This window comes from Mixophyes fleayi, chromosome 6 (genome assembly GCF_038048845.1).
Source record: "Mixophyes fleayi isolate aMixFle1 chromosome 6, aMixFle1.hap1, whole genome shotgun sequence".
NCBI classification, from domain to species: domain Eukaryota; kingdom Metazoa; phylum Chordata; class Amphibia; order Anura; family Limnodynastidae; genus Mixophyes; species Mixophyes fleayi.
In genome coordinates, this window is record NC_134407.1 from 68,678,127 (window position 1) to 68,699,147 (window position 21,021).

A 21,021-nucleotide genomic window follows, 5' to 3' on the forward strand; every position below is an offset into this window, starting at 1 on the left:
ATGATTGCAGTATCTGCCCCAGTTATGGCATAGTTTGGAACTGTGTGCCAGTATACAGAAAAGGCTAAATCCCATACTAATGGTTCCCAACAGGTGTGCTGGTGAGGAGGTGGTACAGCAGGACTTCCTAAATTTATTCCACTTTTTAAAGTGAACATAATGACCCAGAAATATTTTCGTTGGAGTATGATTTTGCATAAAACTTCCAAAAAGTTCTGCTGAACATCAATATTTCATATTTGCTTGAAATAACGTGGGCTCGGTTGATGAATTGAAAAAAGGGAATATTTTATAAATTTTTAATTTCTTAAGCTCAAGCTAATGTAATTTAAAAAAATCATGGGGCAGTCAAATCTCTGAAAAGGGTCATGCCGGTTAAATCTAGTGTGCAAATGTGTAACCTCCCTCCCCTGGCTGCGTGAAGCAATTTGTGTATTGTAATTAGCGATTAACTGTCATGCTCATGGCTCAGTATTCCAATTCATTCAGACATCATCTATTAATGAGTGCCTGGGTTTTTTCAGTCCTTCAGCAGTGAGCCACAGTGAAATTAGTGTCCTGGCCTCTAGTAAAGGGGCGAGTCAGTGACTGGTATGTACACAACACAGGATATATGCGGGAGATTGTCCAAAAGTGGTAATCACTTTTTTAAAAATAATTATCACAAAAGTGAACCCTAAATCATAATTTGCTATATATTGCTACAATCCGCACACACAATACCTGGATTTACTATTCTAACAAGTAATTTGTTGTCCTATATATTATAAAAGCAGACACCAGCAACTGCCCAATCAGAAGTAGCTTATTTGAAATCTGCATGTAAAAGTTCTGCTTTTTCACTTGTTTAACTATAAACTCGTGTGTAAGTTTAATTCTATTTCTTTTATAAAAAACATTATCTTTTAGCTTCAGTAATGTTATCTACCAAAATAATAGAAAAGATCATCATAAAATAATATCGCAGTTAACAATATAAAGAATTATACCTTGATAGTTTTGCAATAAACAGCTTAACTTTTAACTTTGCAAGTAGATGTGAAGTAGGGAATTTGCTGATCTGTAATTCTGAATGAGATGCTGCCCTTTGAGTTAATGATTAGCAAGTAGTGTTTTTCTATGCTCCCTGGTAATGAAGATTCAGGTTTGTTGGGTGAGATGTTTTAAAAGGGAAAATAGTGTGATCCATGAAACATGTTTAAATTGGGAATTAAAGCTGCACTACTGTAAAGTTTTACTATCATGGTCCTCTGTTCTTCTTTCTGCCTTACCAAAAGCTGGGGTTTGAATGGGAGGGCCCGTTAAAAGCTTTAAGCAAGAGACTGGCTACTCCTGGTGATAACATCAGCTGGGAGTCACTGGCTAAGAACACAGGAATACATTAAGTTGCAAAGGAAGGGGGTATAATTTAATATAGCAATGGAAGATACTGCGAGATTAAAACACATTCTTTTTATTTCTGTAATCGACTGTACGGTTTAGTATATTCTTTACCAACCCAGATATTATTTAAATTTATTACAAGAGTTGTAGCTAACCAATGTGTAAAAATGTCCCCATTCCTCAAAGGATACCCCATTGTGCCTAAACCACACGATTGAAATGTAATAACATTAATAATAGGGGTTGAAGGTAAGGTGGTGTATGCATTAGCCCAAATTAATAGAACACTAGGACACATTTAGGTATTTTGTGGATTGATCCAGTCTGCTGCCAGAGCATACAAAAGGTGGCTATGCACGCCTAGTATTAATAGCTCTGATACTGACATATGTGGCCTACAATGATAGACCTACCCTAATATCCAGGTGACTATCTGCTAGTGTGTTTGGTCTTCATCTGCCACAGCCAACACGCCCCCATTTCAATGGCCACATTTGTCCAAATAGAAATAGATGAAATTAGATTTATTTGGGTCAAGAAACAGGACTAAGCCAAGTACCATGAACAGAACATTGTTTATTAAATCTTATTTTTACTTCATTTTATGTAATGTACTGATATAATTTAACATAGGTGTAGTTAATTTAGATATATCTCTAATTGATATTTTTAAATTGAATTTCAGAAATCTTCCTGGTAGCAGGTTCTAAACAGTGACCTCTTCAGCCAAAGCATCTTTTCTTTGCTTATTATTATCATCATCTGTTTATTTGTTTTAGTTCTGCACTGAGTTAAGTGCCATTATATATAGATTTGTTGTATTTTCTTTTTCAAATAAAATAAACTTGGAGACTGTGAACCATTTGTAACAGATTCCCTTTTAATGTGAACAACAAATTTCCAAGTTACATATTGAGACTGGCTTACTACTTGAACCAGACCATGCCCATTGCACATATACAGCCCTAAGGCACAGGCAGATGACACCCATACAATGCAAGTGGAAAAGAACAGATTTGTAAAATTCTGCAGGATCAAGTAAACATAAACCATTACAAACTTTTCTCACATTATTCATTCGTTTTGGAATGTGAGAAAAGAAAATATTACAATGCAAAATGTATCTTTGACATATTAAACACTAAAGTGGGGGTTAGGACCAATAAAGTACTAGTTGGTTTTTGCAGAACACCCATTGTCCCATTACAATTTAAATTTTATAGATATAAGTGCAAACCTATTTGTTTCATATGCTGCTTAAGACTTAAGTTGTGATCAAGGCGTATTTTCCAAACTTCCTCTCTGTTATACTATTGAAAGACACTGCTACTAGCCTCTGTGAGCCAGCTTCTGCAGAAAATTGCTGAATACAGAAAGCAAAAGCTTACAAGCCCCAGCACAGCAGATTTAATTAAATTGTCAAACGTCTCAAGCTCTTTCGCGATAGGGTGGCTTTTGCATATACATTTGAATGTTCTTAGTATTTTAGGTTTTACTGGTCCTATAATGTCATTTACCATAATGGTAAAGGTGCTATCTTGCCATTTTGTACGTTGATCTATTCACCAAATATGACTTGCTGGATGTTATATCTAAAATGTTATGAGGTTGGAATCAATTGGCTAAACCTATGTTGTGGCCTTTGTTAAATAAATGTTTGCACAGCCTTCTACAATTTTTTTTTCATACTATAGCCTAGTTGTTAATTTATATTAAACAAAGCAACTTTAATCACATAACATGTTCTAGAGTTGAACTTGGGGCAAATAACTATGATACTTTCCCCATGTGCACTGGATTTTTCCTCATTGAAAAACATGTCACACTGCTTTAGATGGGTTGGCTAAATAGTGTTTCTAACAAGTTTCTTCAGAGTGGATGCAGTCTTTTACCGCATCATATGTACATTTTCAGCAGGTGAGAAATCATTGGCACAAATATTTAGTGAAGAAAGGCAGACGTATCTATAGAAATGTTGTTTAATATTCAATTGTGCTGATCATAGTACTATTGCACTGCTCACCCTTGATTAGAAGCAGATACTTGCAAATTTAATTTGCGTTAGTGGGTTAGATTGGCCTTTTGATTCGCCTGGGTCTGAAATCCTTTACGATACTGCATAGCTACTTAAAGGACAATGCAACCCCAGAATTGAAACTTCAGTTATGAAAAGTAAAGGTAAAATACATTACCTCCCATATAGAGGTTGAATCAGATGCCAGGTTAATGCTCAGTAATGTGTTACTTTATAACGGAGCGCTGCAACTCTTCCAATATATTTAATACAGTTTCCTGATGGAATCTAATACAGATCAAAAATATGTGGCTGAGTTGCTTTGTGAATTGGTTGATCCTTACACAGGAGTAGGCCCAGTGATGTCACTGTGGGGTATATTTACTAAACTGTAAAACTGGAGAGCTTGCCTATAACAACCAATCAGATTCTAGCTGTCATTTTTTGTATAATGCACTAAACATGATAGCTAGTATCTGGTTTCTGTAGGCAACATCTTGACTTTTTTTTTTTTTTTTTTTTAAAACTCGCAGTTTAGTAAATATACCCTTGTGTTTTTTTGCAAAGCAGGTCTGCCTAGTTGTCAATCACTGCATCTCTGTTTAGTTAGAGACTATGGAGGGCACTTAATTCTGCACAATCCAGTGACTTCTTATATATTTAGTTTCATATTAACTATATATTGTAGCTTTACTTGCTCTATTGCTTACCAAACTTTATCAGTGCGCCTCCCTCTCAGAACCAAATGAGCAAGCAGGACCTGCAATGATCATCTCTTTATAGAAGTTTTATACACAATATTATTTTACAAAACATTACATACAGTGAATTAAAAATGCAGGTTTAGGTTACAACACAGGTTTCTTTTCTTTCTTTGGTCCTTATCCCCCATGCATACAAGCTTTTTTTACCTATGAAAGATGTTTGAACAATACGAAGACACCTTTAGGCTATTTGCCAGCACGGACTGGGTGAAGAGTGTACCTGAAATTACCCAGCAGTCACTCCTCAACTAAGACTGCATTCACTGGGCTACCATTCAGCCTATCGCCCAACATGGATGTGGGAAAGTGTTTTTACACCCAGGCAAATATTTGAACGAAGTTCATGTAACACAAACCTTTGTCAACAGCGCTATAGTACTTTTTAATGAAAAGGTTAATAATTGTGCTGTACAATTTGTTAAATAATGCACATATGGAAAAATATTTTACAACTACCGGTCTTCCTATCTGCTTCGAGCACAGTGCGTTGTTCATATGACTCCTCTCCCTTTGCTGCTGGCAAGGCACTAGTTATACTTTACTGTCACCCCGCTTTCAATGAAAAAATGAGCCGCAGGTAGCCATGTTGAAAGAAGATGATCGCAGGTCCTCGCTGTCCTTCGCTGTAGCCTCTTATTCTTGATCAGTCCAGAATGAGACATAAGCTCCTAGCCATCCCTGTTTTCAAGCTTCCGCAATCTTTATGGCTGAATCTACTAGGGTCACCATGCCTTCTCTTTCTACTCTCATTTCCACTCTTGTGGTCTCTGGGTACAAGGCACACTTTCCTTCTTCTGCCTTCTTGATCTTGTATCCTGTTGGCTGGACCCAGGCGCTGTTCCCCCTAATTTTAGTACCACTTGCCGGCAGCACCAGGTGTGCAAATAATGGGTTCACATAAATAAAAAATAAATTATATATATATCTATATTACACACACACACACACAATGAAGCCTACTAACTTTTGATGTAATCAGCAATGACATCCTTCATGGATTATCTGGTTGTTGCTTTCTGCAGATTGCAAAGCTTAGGTTGACTGGCACTTCTGGTAGCATCTGCGTGGCTCTCAAGATGCAGCTTCAGTGCCTATGGTGGCCAGATAGCTGGAGCAGACTGCATCTGTAACCGTCATTGCAGGATCAGGCTACAGCTCTTTCAGTAACATGGTACCTGATACACACACAGATTCACAGTGTATGTATGTGTGTGTATATATAATATATATTTATTACACAAATACCTTGAACATGGGCATAGCTGGGGAATATAAAGGAGTAAAAAAATATTTACCATGGGCAAGGAGGCGCAGCAATATCAGGGTTAATCCCTCGTCTCTCCACAACAAGTCAATTATACTAATAAACTATATAGTGTTATGGTTTTCTTTACTGGTCATTTTAGTTTAAGTCATATCCAAACAAGCTTGGGTTGACTGATGGGAAAATGTTACAATCTGGACATGTCAAGCTAGGGTTTATGTGTGAGGTTTTGTACTGTATGTATCTATGTACAGTCAAGTCAAGCTTGAAGCACATACACCACTTAAAACAAACAATAATATTATTAAACAACCCCCCCCCCCTTCCCATTAACTTGATTGTATTTCTAACCGTATTCAAATATAAGTGGATGTCAATATGTTTCCATTTGAATCTAAATAGAAGGGTACACTCTGGCTAAACGCTACTGGTCATATGTAGCCAGACAGAACAGTGCAGGCTATGCACAAGTATATGTGCAATATAAAGTCCCATTATAAAATAAATATTAAACTGTTAATACTATGATAATTAATAAAAATATTTGGAGAAGAAAAATTATAAATCGGGATATTCTTAATGCATTCTGTATACACAGTGCATTTTTAGTGGCATATTCAATTCCGATTCGCGGCTGCAATTCCGTGCGGCTGCGCATATAAAGCGGCATTCCGGTAACGCAATATCGCGGATTTCAGGGTGCGCACAGAAATCTACGATGTTGCCATACCGGGACCCGTGCGGCCGCGCGTTATCGGAATTGAATATGCCCCTTATAGTCTATCTTCCTTACATATACAAGTTCTGTGCTACCTAGTGGCACGCGTTTGCGTAGTCTTTAATACAACGACGACACCATGACAGTCATCACTATCAGTCGGCACTTACACCTGACATGGAGCTGTTGCAAATCATACATCTTAAAAAAAAAAAGCATGTACTTTCGTGAGAACTAGGATTTGAATCAGGCGGATACGCGTTTGCATATCCTTACTATACATTGCCTATGTTCAACTGCCCATTTCCTCCCCGTCATTCACATTCATTAGCGCAAGGTTCGTTCTGAGCATGTGTAGGGCTATTTCATGCAAGATACGGCACGCAAAGGAACTTTCTTCCAAAGGTGAGCCAGGCCCTTAGTGTGGAAAACATTGAAATTCATAAAGAAACTTCACATAGATACTAAATATAGTAACATTGGGGGCTGGGGTGCAATAAAAATTGCAGTGAATGTATAAATAAAACATTTGAGGTTCTGAGAAAAAATTAACTGAAATGAAAATAAGTGAAGTTTAACAAATATTTTAATTAAAGCAAGTTAATGAAACATAGGCAAAACTTAAATGAAGCTATGGTAGTATGTTTACCTTTGCACCTGAGTTGTGTACACTGTGTCTCTTTCCTGGGTGTATACACAGTGTGCCTTTCTGCTGTGATTGTGAGGTGTTTATGTGGCTAGCTGGATGCATGTCCTTGTGTGCTCTATCCTGTGAGGATGTGCAGCGTATATTCCTCTTGTGTTTATGTAATGTGTCTACCAGTCCTGTGAGTAGTAACAGTGTATGTCTATGTTGTGTGTACATTGTGTATGTGGATCTGTTCTACTTGGATGTACAGTGTGTGTCTCTGTCCTGCGAGGATGTGCAGTATATGTCTCTGGTGTGTTCAGTGTCTGTGTGTGTGTATGTTTTGTTTTTTCCTAGGTGTGTGTACAGTGTATTTGTCACTGTACTGAATGTGGAGTGGATATGTCTCTAAGTTGATATGTTGTTACGGGACACTTTAACAACTGGCCCTCCATCCCATTGCACTAAAAACTCCTTCACCAAAAAGTTGGATAGCACTGATCTAGACAAACTACATTTTAAAGCAATAAAGTGTTATTTTTATGAACATTTGGCAAACAACTAATTTGATCAAGGTTTATTAATATTAAATTGATATTTGGTCTATCTAAACATATAAAACAAATGTATATTTGTCCTGACAGCTTTCACTTTCAAAGTGATGGATTTTTGGTCAGAGTGTAGATATCATCGATCCAGCTAGGAAGATATACTATTGCAGAGTATTCACATGCACATATGACAAAGATGCAACACCACAGACATTTGTATTTTGTTTTTTTTTAAACCACAAATTTACTACCTGAAGCATGAAGCGTTTTTTTCCCCAATGTTCTATCACTCAGTTTTCCATTTCCAAAATCGAACTGTATTGCATGCACATTTAGATCACTGCCACTGGGAAAAAACCTGAGAAGGAACAGTGTAGAAGCCTGTCACCAGCTTTCCTTTCATCTTTCGTGTTTCAGTTTCTATATGGTATGAGTTCAAGCCTGCTGTGGAGAAAAGAAATGTTTGTTCTTAAGCATAACAAACCTAATTATTTTGCTACATTATAATATTGTGCTACACTCAGAGGGAATTAAAAAGATATGGGGGTAAATGTATGAACATGCGGGTTCTTCAACACCCGCGTGTTCGGCGATTAAATTTCAAGCGGTGCTGCATTGTAAAGGGAAGTTTCCCTTTCCAATGCAGCGCCGCTTGAAATTTAATCGCTGAACACGCGGGTGTTGAAGAACCTGCATCTTCATACATTTACCCCATGATCTATATTGGAAAGGTTAGGCAGCTTCGTAATAAGGCCGTCATACAGAAGTAAGCAAGAAGAAGGATGTGGCAGGAATGATAACTACATTTACTGTGATCACAGGTTGAGCATTCAACAGCTAACACAGTAGCATGCACCATTTCCCTGTATAGTACGAAGACAACCTAAACTATGGGACCTCTACTGAGTAGTTTGTACTACTACATCCATCATGGTGACTGCACACTTCATATTCATGCTGTTTATATTTATGGAATGATGAGGCTGAACAATGACAGCTTGTGATTTTCCAGTAAACAGGAGGGATCCCTGAGTCAACTCTATAGTAGTTCCTTTGGCATATTGGCTACTATCACATCAAGATTACACAGAATGCAAGATCCATTAAAATGGACCTGTTCCTTATACAACATGAAGACAACCAATATAAGGTCTTCACCCATATATAGCTTGTGAATTCACTAGGACATCACTGAAATAGAAGTCACTAAGGGTGATTTACAAAGCACAAAACCTTCTGATCCACTTTTCCGTTTTTTCTCCTAAAACACTACTTTGTTTAGCTTGATTTATGGCTTAAATTAATAATAAGAGTAACAGAAGACCAAGGGGTATATTTACTAAACTGCAGGTTTGAAAAAGTGGAGATGTTGCCTATAGCAAGATTCTGGCTATCATTTTATAGAATGTACTAAATAAATGTTAACTAGAATCTGATTGGTTTGTAGTAATTATAGAGTGTGTTTATTATGTGGCTTAGAAATGCACTTGAGCTAGTAGGGGCATGCTATTATCAGCCCGATCTTCAGGACCTCAGACAGTACACAATTGAAATCCTTTTCCAGGAATAATATAAACAAAATTCTGCCCCCCAGGACTGCATGGAATGCTGCTGTAAATGCGTCCTCTCCACCTGTTTTTCTCATTTAAATAATCCTGTTCTGCAAAATTAAATCTTATTTCTGCACATCTACGGAAAAGTTGACACACTTATGTGACTAATCTGCACTGAGCAAGTGCCACCTAACTTCATAGGCCACTGCAAACGTCTACACTGCTGCATAAAACGCCTTCTTGCCACAAACCTGGGTACTATTTACATGGAGCTGGTATGTTTTCCCTGTGTCCGTCTCAGCCTTCCCCAATGGGCCAAAAATTCAATTGACCTTCAACTATATTGTGTGCTTGTGATGGGGAAAACGGCTTCGTTCCACAGGGGCAGAGACTGATGTAAATTAAATGTGCTCTGTGATATGTTAATGTTACATAAATAAAAAATAATAATAAAAGCATGTACAATATTGCAAGCAGCTTTTACTTCATGGCCTATGTATCACTTGCTTCTTAATCCTTTCACTACCAGAGGTACATGCTAGTTTACATATACAGTACTATATAGGAATGGGATCCATTGTCTGGAATGCTTTGGACTTGGGATTTTCCACATAGGAGTCGTTTTCTTCTTTTGTTTAGAGCACAATGTCTCAAATATAATAAGGGGGAATTCAAATGGCCAAGTTACTCGTGAAAGTAACTGATACTGCAGTAATAATGTGCATTATTACCGTTAGTACGGTAATTTCGATGCTAATTTTTGCTCTCAACTCAGAGTCACGAGTAGAAATCTGCGTTAAAATTACCGTACCAACTGTAATCGTGCGCGGGCCGCGTTACTTTCACAAGTAACGCAGCCAATTGAATTCCCCCCTAAATGTCCATTTTTTTCCCAATTGACCTGGCATTCTCATTCTCATTAAAAATGGCTGGAGGTGATCGTATCATTACATAATGACCAAGGAAGAGCAATTATTCCCTTTTTTTTTTTTTATTTCTTTCCATTTTCTGAACTTTCTAGATAAGTTTTCCAGATAAGAGATCACATTCTCTAGTTTCCTTTGGCTCTATTACAAAATTTGCTTTGTAATTCTGTATCTTCTGTTTGATTTTGTTGACGAATTCCTACAAACTTAACCAATGGTAGTTTATTTTACCATATGTGCTTTAAAGTTGAAGTGTTTTAAATACACTGAAAAATAATCTTAAAACGTCTCATTATTAGCTTGTACAGGAAATAATAAAAAAAAGCTCATCATAGATGGATAGAAGATAACACATTCTAGCAAGGATTAGGTGCTATGCTTCTTAGATGCGACTTAAGAAAAATGGCAACTAAGGGGCACATTTATCATTCATCGGCAGAAATGAGAAATAGTTATCAATCCTTATCGCATGGATAAGGATTGATCTATTTCTCAAATTTATTAAAAATGGAACACAGAAACAGCAGTTCTGAAAAACTGCTGTTTCTGTGATAAAAAAAATCACACTTACCCCCCTCTTCGGGACGCGCTGTCTCTAGGATCTCCTCCACGTCACCTTCGTTCCTCTTCTTCTTTCCATTGCGCATGTGCAGTTCCACAAAGATCCCGGTCTGTCTGCAATTCTGCGAGCGGGGAGTGACAGGGAGGGATCATGTGATCCCTCTACACATGCACTGTCCAGCTCTGCTCTTCAGAGCAGAGCTGACAGCATTGGGTTATTTCATTTCTGATAATGTACGCCAGCTTCAGCTTCAAGACAAGTTTCCGAAAAAAATGTTTTTTCATAACTTGTTAGATTGCAGCTGGGAGCAGTCACCGTACTGTTGAATGGTGACTGCTCCCAAAAACGAAGAGGAGTGCAAAGCAGCAGATATCCATGATATCTGCTGCGATGCACCCTTAATAAATTTGCGGAGGACACGGAGGCACCTTAATTACCCGGTAAAATCACTATCATGCTTTCTTAAATATGCCCCTAAATCATTTCTAAACACGTTAAAAAAAAAAAAAACATTCATATCAAAAGACCCTTTCTACCACTGGAGATAAAACACTTAACCCAACTTGCTTATAAACAAAATGACCGCCTTGTGCCTTCCACTGTACTGACTTGTTATTAATCTAGTACATTGCTGATTCGTTTAATCAGATGGTGTGCATTACATTTAGTTTCATTGAACAATTAAAGTCCAACAATCCTACAAGTTTTGTCTATTGTGCATGCACTGAGGATGTCTTTCTGCTATGTCCCGTCGCAATTGTAATGTGTTTAATGCAATTGTAACTTTTTTTTTCTTTGGCAAAACAGTTGTATTGTAAGCTATGTGACTGTAATGTATAATGATGTGGTTGTACAGAAAAAATAAAATTGATGTTTGTGTGGCCAGCTTAAGTAGTTAAATTAATTACTGTAACGATTATTCTTTTCTCAGTACCAACGTTGCAGCTGAAGGAGGAGTTGCTTGATGGAGAAGAATATTCATTTCTACAAGGAGCTTCGGACCAGGAGAGTAATGGATCTGGCAGCTACTACATCAAACAAGAACCATGATGCAAGTTAAATGATTCTTAATTACAATATAAGAATGTTTTCATACAAAAAAAAAAAAAAAACTATTTGAAAATTAAAACACACAATGGACTTGTGTGCAGGGACACTCTGTTAAAGTGAAAAAGAAAATATTTTGGTGAAGAAAAAAAAAAGATTTTACAATTTATTAAATAACTAACAATTTTGTGTTGTATTTGAAGTTTTTGCAAAGAAATTTAATATTTTCAAATTTTACAAATATTGTGCATTGTGGGCAACACAATTCTTAGTTTTTTGGTACACTTAGCAGGGCTAGATATATTTGTTTAGGAAGGTTGATATTTTGCAGAAAAAATAACAAAAAAACATACTTGGTACACACTGGGAAGCTCTTTTTGATTACCAGGAAATTTGTTTATCTTAGTTACTAAACTTTGTTTAAAAGGTCTTAAAGTATTAATGCATCTATTAATTGTGTAAAAAGTTATGCCCTTCCATAATTCTTCTACAAATAACTGTCAAGCTTAAAAAATGCTTTACCTTGTATTCAATAGCTTGTACATTCCCTACTGTAACTATTACTAAATACTTCACACTATAGTTATGACTCTCTTCTTTGCCTTTCAGTTAAGTCTTTATATCATGTGGGAGAGTTGATTATTTTTGTCACCAATGGATACAAATATGTTTTGTTCAGGGAGCACAGCAGAGCTGTGTCGTTTCCCACCATGGCAACAAATATGATTATATAACAACTTGACTGAAAAACACAGAAGGAAGTTATGAAGATAGAGCAATGTATTTAGTATAGTTGTCAGGAAGCCACAAACAGTGCAATTATTTAAACTTACCTGACTGTGGAAAAGCATTTTCAAATGTTTTTCTAAAAGTTTGAGGTGAAACAACAGGAACAGAGTAGTGCATATCCTATATTATGCTAGGTACAGATCAATGTGCCTTATTGTATGTCAGTCATTGTGTATATTCAATATTGTAATGTTTTATTAGAATGTTTTGATATGTTGTTTTATATTGTTACTTGATGTTGTGTAGTGCCCATTTTGGCCAGAAGATGGTGTAATTGATGTTTGTGAAGAGATTTAACTCAATAGCAAGAGCCATTGTTTGAAAAGAGTGAAATAAGTGAGATTTTAAAGCTAATATGGTGCTGGCAATCATCAAAAATTGTCATTTTGCGATTTAGCTTTTGGAAGATTTTTTTTTTTTTTTCAGCCACTATATTCAAAAGATCAATTGAATTATGCCATCTTCACAGGATGTAAATGCTGACTAATATAACTGTAAGCACTGCAGTTTATATGCTTATTTTGGTAGTATAAAAATAAATGAGCCTGCCCGAAAACTTTAGACAGCAAAAGGACTGTGAAATATTAGGAGCCATTGGGTTTTAGTCAACTGTAAATAAATATATACCTAATAATTTGAGATGAACAATATAATTGTACAGGCATCAATGCTTGCTTTGGGGAAGCATTCTATACTAATTCTACATTGCCTCCATGGCTCATTGCTGCACCATGCCCGACATATATCAGGAAAAACATATGTGAATATGGAAGAGTTTAGCTATTGCTACAATGTGACAAGATCTATACGTGACTGCTTAGAAATACTGAAATCACATCCATAGGTACACATTAATGTACAACTCATCTGTAATATAGCCTAACAAGGCTTTTTATGTGATAAAACATCTAGCTAAACAAGATAAAGTTGTTGGTTAACTGAGCAAGAAATATCATGGTTTAAAGTGAATTGTATCTCTTTATAATTTACCCTATGACACAGATGGGAAGTTCAAGTACTTCAAAAAGAACCTGCCATCTATACGCAGTTGAGGCAGCAATTTTGTTGACTGTCCAATATTCAGTTTATCACTTCCCTAGGAATTAGTGTTACCACTGAAGCATGAGTCACAATGATCCAGTTTAAAAAAAGCTTAATTTTTAAAAACAAAAATTTAATTGCAAGCTTGTTCTTATTTTGTGTTTTACATGTGTTAAGGCTATGTTCGGCAGTGAATGTCCGCATGCACAACTTGTTGCAAATACAAGTTGACAAGGGGAGTATTAAATGTACGTCAAAAAGCTCCACATTCGGAAAATGTAGATCCAAGTTCAAATAGATGGTGTAGTTATGATACAGTATCCAAATGTATTTTTACTGCAGGTTAAGGCCAGGTATCCACTGGCAATACCATTTTAAAGCTATTAAAACTGTGAGGAATGGATCTGAAGGCTGATATCAGAAAAGTGTTTCAGACCATTTTAAAAGAAAAACCGCTATTGAGGAACAGTAGAAACCCTGTAACCATTGTGTATTGGTGGTCATTCCCCAGCTGTAGAATGCAGCATTCTCATCTCTCTTAATCCCCAGGGGCTCCTTCGGGACATTTATTATGTTCTTTTGGGGGAGACCTCTTTGAATCTTCTGAAACTTGCAGGTTTTAAAGGGATTTTTTTGTTAAAATTATGTCTAGCTACAGTCTCAAACATAAGGAGCCGCCACAATTGATATATTTTCTATTTATGTCAGTGAAGGCAGTTTCACTGACTGACTGAGTATCAAAGTTTTGTTTTTATTTTGGATACACGTGAGTCAAAGAACTGATTCTTTGGCTCGTGTGCTCAGGCATATATTATTTTAAAATGATGGCCTGTTAGTAGCTCTGGAATATTTAATGTCCCCACTACTGGTTTAGGGAATCCTTTCATATGCTGAATTCTCTAAAAGGTAATGTAAGCAATAATGTATACAGAATTTGCATGCACAATTAATATATGCTTAAATATCAATGTGTGTACACTTTATTTTTATTTCTCTTTAATAGAAATATGGTAATGGTTAAGTTTCTTATATTTGATGCAAATCTGTTTGCACTGAGATATATGGCAGCTGAAATCTTGTAATTTTCTTTAAACATAAAACATTTCCAGTTATACAGTTTCAGGCACATGATTACAATACCCCAAGTAAGGGAAACGCATATAACTGGCTGGGTGTAAATGCCACTATAATAGGCTGCAGGTAAGGCAGACTGGAGAATTTAACCATCAGCCAATTAGAGATGTAATTTCTGTCCTACTTGTATCAGTGTCTATAGTTAAAGGCACCTAGACTGGGATGGTGTGCAGGTTTGATTAGTATATTCCTACAATCAAGCTTTGTTAGTGACTTATATAATGCAGCTCGCACTGACCAGCGTTGTGAAAATCTTTCACTTGAGAGTAGTTGCTTGGCCAGGTTTCTAGGATTTACCAACTTGCAGGAAGTAACTGACTGTTTATTTCTGACATATTAAAAATGCTTTGTTAACTATTACAGACTGTCGCAAACATTTTTACATTTTGTCTGTAAATGGGCAAATGGTGTTGATTATTTATCACCTAAACCAAAAATAAGCAACCTGTGGAAGTCTAGCTCTTGTTAGAATACTAGTTTTCACCTCAGGCTAGCAGGGCTTGCTGAAACCTGTAGTTCCACAAACAACTATATGGACGTTACAGGTTTTCGAAAGCTGATCTAAACTCTGCAGTCTTCCTATTTTTCACTATGCTGTAAGACAGGCTAATTTTATTATGGTATCTAATGACTTTTTTTTTTTTTTTAAGCAAGGCAGTGACAATCCGCTTGTTCCCTTACACATTACTTATGTAATATTATGGTATTGCTGATAGTGAAAGTAGAAATTTATATATAGAAAGTGAACGATATATCTATAGAAGTTGAATTCTATTTTTCTAAGGAGCAAGACTGATCTCTAACTGTAATGCAATGTAGTAAAATACATTATGTAGCTGGATTCCTAATTCCCTAATGCAATGTAAATATTAAAAAAATGTGAATAATAACAAAGTTATATGCGAGTAATATGAGAGAGCTGTGCTTTACAACTATGTATTAAATGAGTATGCTTCATGGTCAAACTACAGTATTGATTGAATACAACAAACATTTAAGATGAAAGTGGCATAGGGTAATTCTCTTCTGTTCTGCTTTATCCTTGTTCCGGAGCTAACATCACATGTTGGTTTAAACTCCCTGTATTTTGTATTAGTGCATCATCCATACATTGTGTACCTTTACTGTGTGCATAGACTTCAGTTAAACCATCGCACTAAAAAATCACTACAGATAATTATGTTGATATAGATAGGATAGCTACTCAATAACCACATACAAAGCCAAATATATTAAAAAGAAAAAAAACATTCAAACAACTTGAAATTGGTTATGTTGCAAGCTAGAGAGGATGTTACTGAGGTTTTTTTTCTGTATTTGCAGCAGAATACTTCTCTACTTTCACAAACCTTCACATATTTGACTTTGTGCTTCCTAGGGCAATAAACCCTGTGTGCACTTCCCCAGCTGGTATGGGCGTTTGCAAAGATATATTCTAACAAATCAGCAGACACATACAGAGGTTTAGCTTTAGCTGTAGAAAGTAGGCATATTTACTACACACTCTGTAATGCTGCTTAAAAGCTGTAGTAAAGTATCGCATTCTAGTTTTACTCTCTAGTTCTACCTTAGTTCTCTATAATATTCTGTTAGTTCAGTGTAGTAGATATCTCTTCTAAGTATTTGTAAGAAATTGCAAACGTTTGCATAGACAATGGTGAAAAACATTTTTTAAACCAAAACAATGCATCTTAAATGCAACATTCACGTTCTCTTTTTAAATTATAATAATGATAAAAAAAATGCAACCTTCACATGAATGCTTGCACCACTGTTTATTGTCCTGTTGTAAGTTACTCCCACACAGTTATCAAAATGATGTAATTTATTCTCAGGAATGATGTAATATTTTGTGGATGTGTTGCTGTATTTGTACAACTACACTAACGTATATTTTATTAAAATTACAAAAAAAAATACTTGTAGCAATAACATGTATGAGTACTAGAAAAAGTACATGTATATTTCATACTTGCCTGCTTTCAAATAGTGAAGTTTGGGAGATTCCGGACAGGGGGCGTGACTAAAGGGTGGGAGGGGCGGGGTTGGGTTAAATTGCGTCATTGTGGGCCCGCCTCCGTGGCGGAAAACGATGTTTTGTCGAGGGGGTGGGGCCATAATGACGCAATTCACCGCAAATCGCGTTATTTTGGATAGCAAATTGCGGTATGCGGGAGACTTGCCTGCTCTCCCGGGAGTCTGGGAGACCCACCCGGATTTAGGGAGTCTCCCGGACATTCCAGGAGAGTTGGCAAGTATGGTATATTTCTCACACCAACAGGCTGATACTAGACACTTATTTGGGATGGAGAGGGTCTATGAGCAATGTAATGTCAATCATTGCCTCACCATATATTTATTATTCATGAACAAAGAATGATGATTTATAAGCCTGGGCTATCAAATTCTCTAGAACAGGATTTCTAAACACAGGTCTTTTAGTACCTTCATCACAATTCATTTTTGGAATTTTCCTGTTTGGGTACAGTTGGAATAATTTCTAACCCAGTCAAAAAAATGATGTATTCTATGCATGATTAAGGAAATCCTCAAAATATGATCAGTTTTGGTTACTTAGGGACCGCAATAGAGAATAATTAAATTATGCCACATCTTTCATAAAACCCCATAGAAGACTGCAACAGATGTTTCACTATTTTCAGTACACCTGTCGAAACAACATGTGAAATGTCTAATAGACGTACCTGCCAATATGATACATTTCACCATTGACACTCCCCTCCCCCATTTTCTCATTTAAATATTTTGGAACTGAATTTTACAACTGATGTTAAAAAAACATGTTAAAAATAAGTTATTTAGTCAGTTGGGAAATTAGTGGGAAAAGCAGTAAATGGGTCATATTGGGCGGTACGCTATACTTTAAGTGACCAAATCCTATTTGCCCTAACCTCTAAATTCTACAGTTGCCAAGGCTTATTTGTTCATTTGAGAAAAACCTTGGTGAATGTAATTTGTGCATTAATGTTGCTATGAAATATCTATTTAAATTGGTTCAGCAGTCACTGCATTTGTTAGACTATCAAAATGTGAGGAGTTATGAAAGTACACATGATTTAATTTGCTTAATTCGTTGAAACATACCACTGGCATTGAATGTAACACTTTCTTTTGAGGTATTGCATTGGTATTTCAGTGGTATGTTTCAGTATATGGTATGCTTTCAATTTACCTTGCGTGTGTCCAGGGCCGGATTAAGGGAATGGAGGCCCCTGGGTTAAGGAGGCCTCCATTCCCCCGTGAGGCCCCCCTGTGAGGTGAGCCCCCCGTCCCGTCCCCATATGAGCCCCCCCCCCTTCCCCAGACACTTACCTCTCTGTTCTCCTGTCACTGTAGTCCTTCAGCGGCACACTGTAAGCTCCTTACTGAGGAGATCTCGTGAGAGTTAGACTATGGGGTAGATTTACTAAACTGCGGGTTTGAAAAAGTGGAGATGTTGCCTATAGCAACCAATCAAATTCTAGCTGTCATTTTGTAGAATGTAGTAAATAAATGATAGCTGGAATCTGATTGGTTGCTATAGGCAACAACTCCACTTTTTCAAACCCGCAGTTTAGTAAATATATACCCCTATGAGTCTCACTCTCACGAGATCTCCTCAGAAAGGAGATTACTGAGCACCGCGGAAAAACTACAGTGAGAGGCTCAGCAGCATTGATCGGGCCAGCGCCCCCGCCCGATCAAAAATGCTGCTGAGCACTTTCAAGGGCCCCCAGGATGCTCGAGGCCCCTAGGCTGTAGCCCAGTTAGACCTCGGGTTAATCCGGCCCTGTGTGTGTCTGTTACTTGCACTGTCTACAAAGTGCGCTGTTGTTTGTTTAAATCCCCAGCCAACACTGACAAATTGTTTGCCTAAGACCTCTCCTGTATAGTGTGCAGATGCTACACAGATCTTCTTCCCATCCAGATACTGTGTAAGATTCCTTTTAAACAGCTGCTTATAAAAATTATACATGTAAAACATGCAAATTGGATTCTCTCTGCATTAACGGGATATGCATTATGTAGTGTACTCTTACATAAGCTTTATTTTGTTTACACGTCTTGCCTCAGGCACCATACTCCAATGAGCCATAGCATACAATCTACTTCATTCAAAGTGATTGAAGTTACTGTCAAACAAGTAATCTCTAAAAGAGTAACTTAGACTTATTTAATATTTTATAAAACACCTTGTTAGCCAGTAGGGGATATATAACCCACTTACAAATATACATATGTATGCAGAGCTGAAAATACTGTTAACTCAAACAATTTAAGTTTACCTTGAATATATATGATCTACAGTTTAGGAAATTATTTCAAAGATAACTTTCTATCATGACTTGAGTAAACTTATTTGGGATAACTGTAATTCCATCTGTATTTTTTTTCAGGTACCCTTGGGATGTTAATTGCTTAGTATTTGCCGTTTACACCTCTTGCTTTTAGCAAATGTGCTTTCTGTGGAACTATTTTATGTGTATATACTGATATACTAATTAGAATGGCATTTTATAGAATAGACCATCCAGTACATTACCTGGCATGGTAAATAATAAAGAGGGCATAACATAGATTAAATATATGTGTGTAAATATATATGTGTGCGTGTGTGTGTGTGTGTGTGTGTGTGTGTATATGTATGTATGTGTGTGTATGTATATGTGTATATATATATATATATATATATATATATATATATATATATTTATATTGTGTGTGTTTTTTTTTCCTTTTATGTAATGTAAATGTCAATTTCCCATGTACATCGATAAATATATGTATGTGTGCACATATATATATATATATATATATATATATATATATATATATATATATATGTGTGTATATATATATATTATACACATACATACATACATACATACATACATGGTGCTAAATTCCTGACAGTGACCCTAATTATTTTTAAATACTGTGATTAAGTCAGTTGTTTTATTTAATTTCATACTTAAATAAACCAGCAGTTTATCTTTATTGCAAAGAAAATATACAAAAATTTCTTTTTAAAGTATACAGAAAAGGGTAATGGTAAATGGTAAATAAATATCATTTTTACATTGGTATTGTATGTATTTGAAATACAAAATGATCTATGTAGAAAAGTAATGCTATTTTCTGTGCTTGATTATTAAGAGGGATTCTTATGTAAATAATTAAGTGAAATAAAGTTTGGACATTTGTTCTAAGCATGAATGTGAAAACATAATTATTGTAACTGTGTAATTCACTAACTTTGATTTTTTTTTTTAATACACAAAATAAATCTGTAAATATATTTCTTTTGAGTTGTATTTGTTTCCATACTTCTCAGATGTAGATTTATCAAACAGGTGTTTACAGTAATTCTAATTATGTTTACATAGCTTAATTTGAACCTCATATATTTTTATTCTTGATAGCATGAAGCTAGATAAGTGAACTACATGACTAACTGAGTTACATGTTAAGTTTGTAGGATTAAAAATCATAAAAACTGCACATTAGGAAATAGCTTTTTTTCCCCCAAAACAATTATACCTAGTTAAACCAGTGCATAGTGAAACTAAAATCAACACAAGACAGGAGATAAAGGATAAACAGTCATGTGCAGCTTCATCTAAAAACTAATCCACATTTCCAGCAGAAAAATCTATCAAAGTAAAGCTAATATTTGCTTTAGGTAACACTATTATTATTATTTTATTATTAACCTTTATAGGGCACCACATGAGGTTCGCAGCGCCGTACAGAGGGAAAACAACAAGACAGTACATGGTATACAAGTACGATACAGTAAACAAATAACACTACAACTCTCAACACAGTTTAATCAGAATTCCAGAAAAATATTTTTTAAATTAAATAAAAAGTTCAGTAAATCTGATATTATAAATATATTAGCTTCCGGTGTGTCCGGCATCAGATTGATAAGAATAGTACCAGGTACCCTATGGCCGTGGGTCTTAGTAAAGGCCACTGAGTGACAAAGAATGTTGCAAAGCCCAGAGAGTCTCACAGGGGTGGGCGCCTGACCATGCACACTAAGTTTGTCCATGACATGATCTGTGAAGTTTTTGCCTTAGCTCCATATGAAAGACGTGCCATGGAGGTGCTGAAGGTGTCCAAGGACAAACAAGCTCTAAAATCCAGCAATAAGAGGATTGGTACTGTTGCCGCTGTTAAAATGAAGTAGTTAGAGGATCTGATATTCAAGTTCATTAAGTTACATGAACACGGATCATCTGACTAAGCAGATCATAATGGTAACAATAATACATTTGTCCATATTTTTTAAGCAATAATCTTGGCACCCTTATATAGAGGGGCGTTTCGCTTGGCATTGGCATTGGATAACTATTAATTACATGCACCCTTTACTCAAAGAATGTGCCTCCTTAACCACAATGGATAACTATTAATTACATGCACCCTTTACTCAAAGAATGTGCCTCCTTAACCACAATGGATAACTATTAATTACATGCACCCTTTACTCAAAGAATGTGCCTCCTTAACCACAATGTGTTAAAATATGAGGTCTTACTTCAGAGGTTTGGAGACACTTATTCTCATATCACTGTTTTTCTAAATAAGCACAAAGACAAAACAGTAGGCCTTGCAAAGTGTACATTCCATGATGCATA

The 21,021-nt window shown here is 36.1% G+C and overlaps 1 protein-coding gene across 3 annotated transcripts in view; it reads left to right on the forward strand.

Annotated features, from left to right (window-relative positions):
• The window catches only part of MBTD1 (mbt domain containing 1), a 49,147-nt gene extending 30,097 nt beyond the window's left edge, over positions 1 to 19,050 (forward strand). For 2 of the 3 annotated variants that reach the window (XM_075216761.1, XM_075216762.1), the window contains exon 16: positions 11,295 to 19,050. In XM_075216761.1, coding sequence (XP_075072862.1) covers positions 11,295 to 11,413 — 119 coding nt within the window. In that variant the 3' untranslated portion in view covers positions 11,414 to 19,050. Of the gene's footprint in view, positions 1 to 2,068; positions 2,507 to 11,294 lie in introns of those variants that run through there. The other variant, XM_075216763.1, reaches the window with a different exon arrangement.
• The last annotated feature ends 1,971 nt before the right edge of the window (positions 19,051 to 21,021 follow it).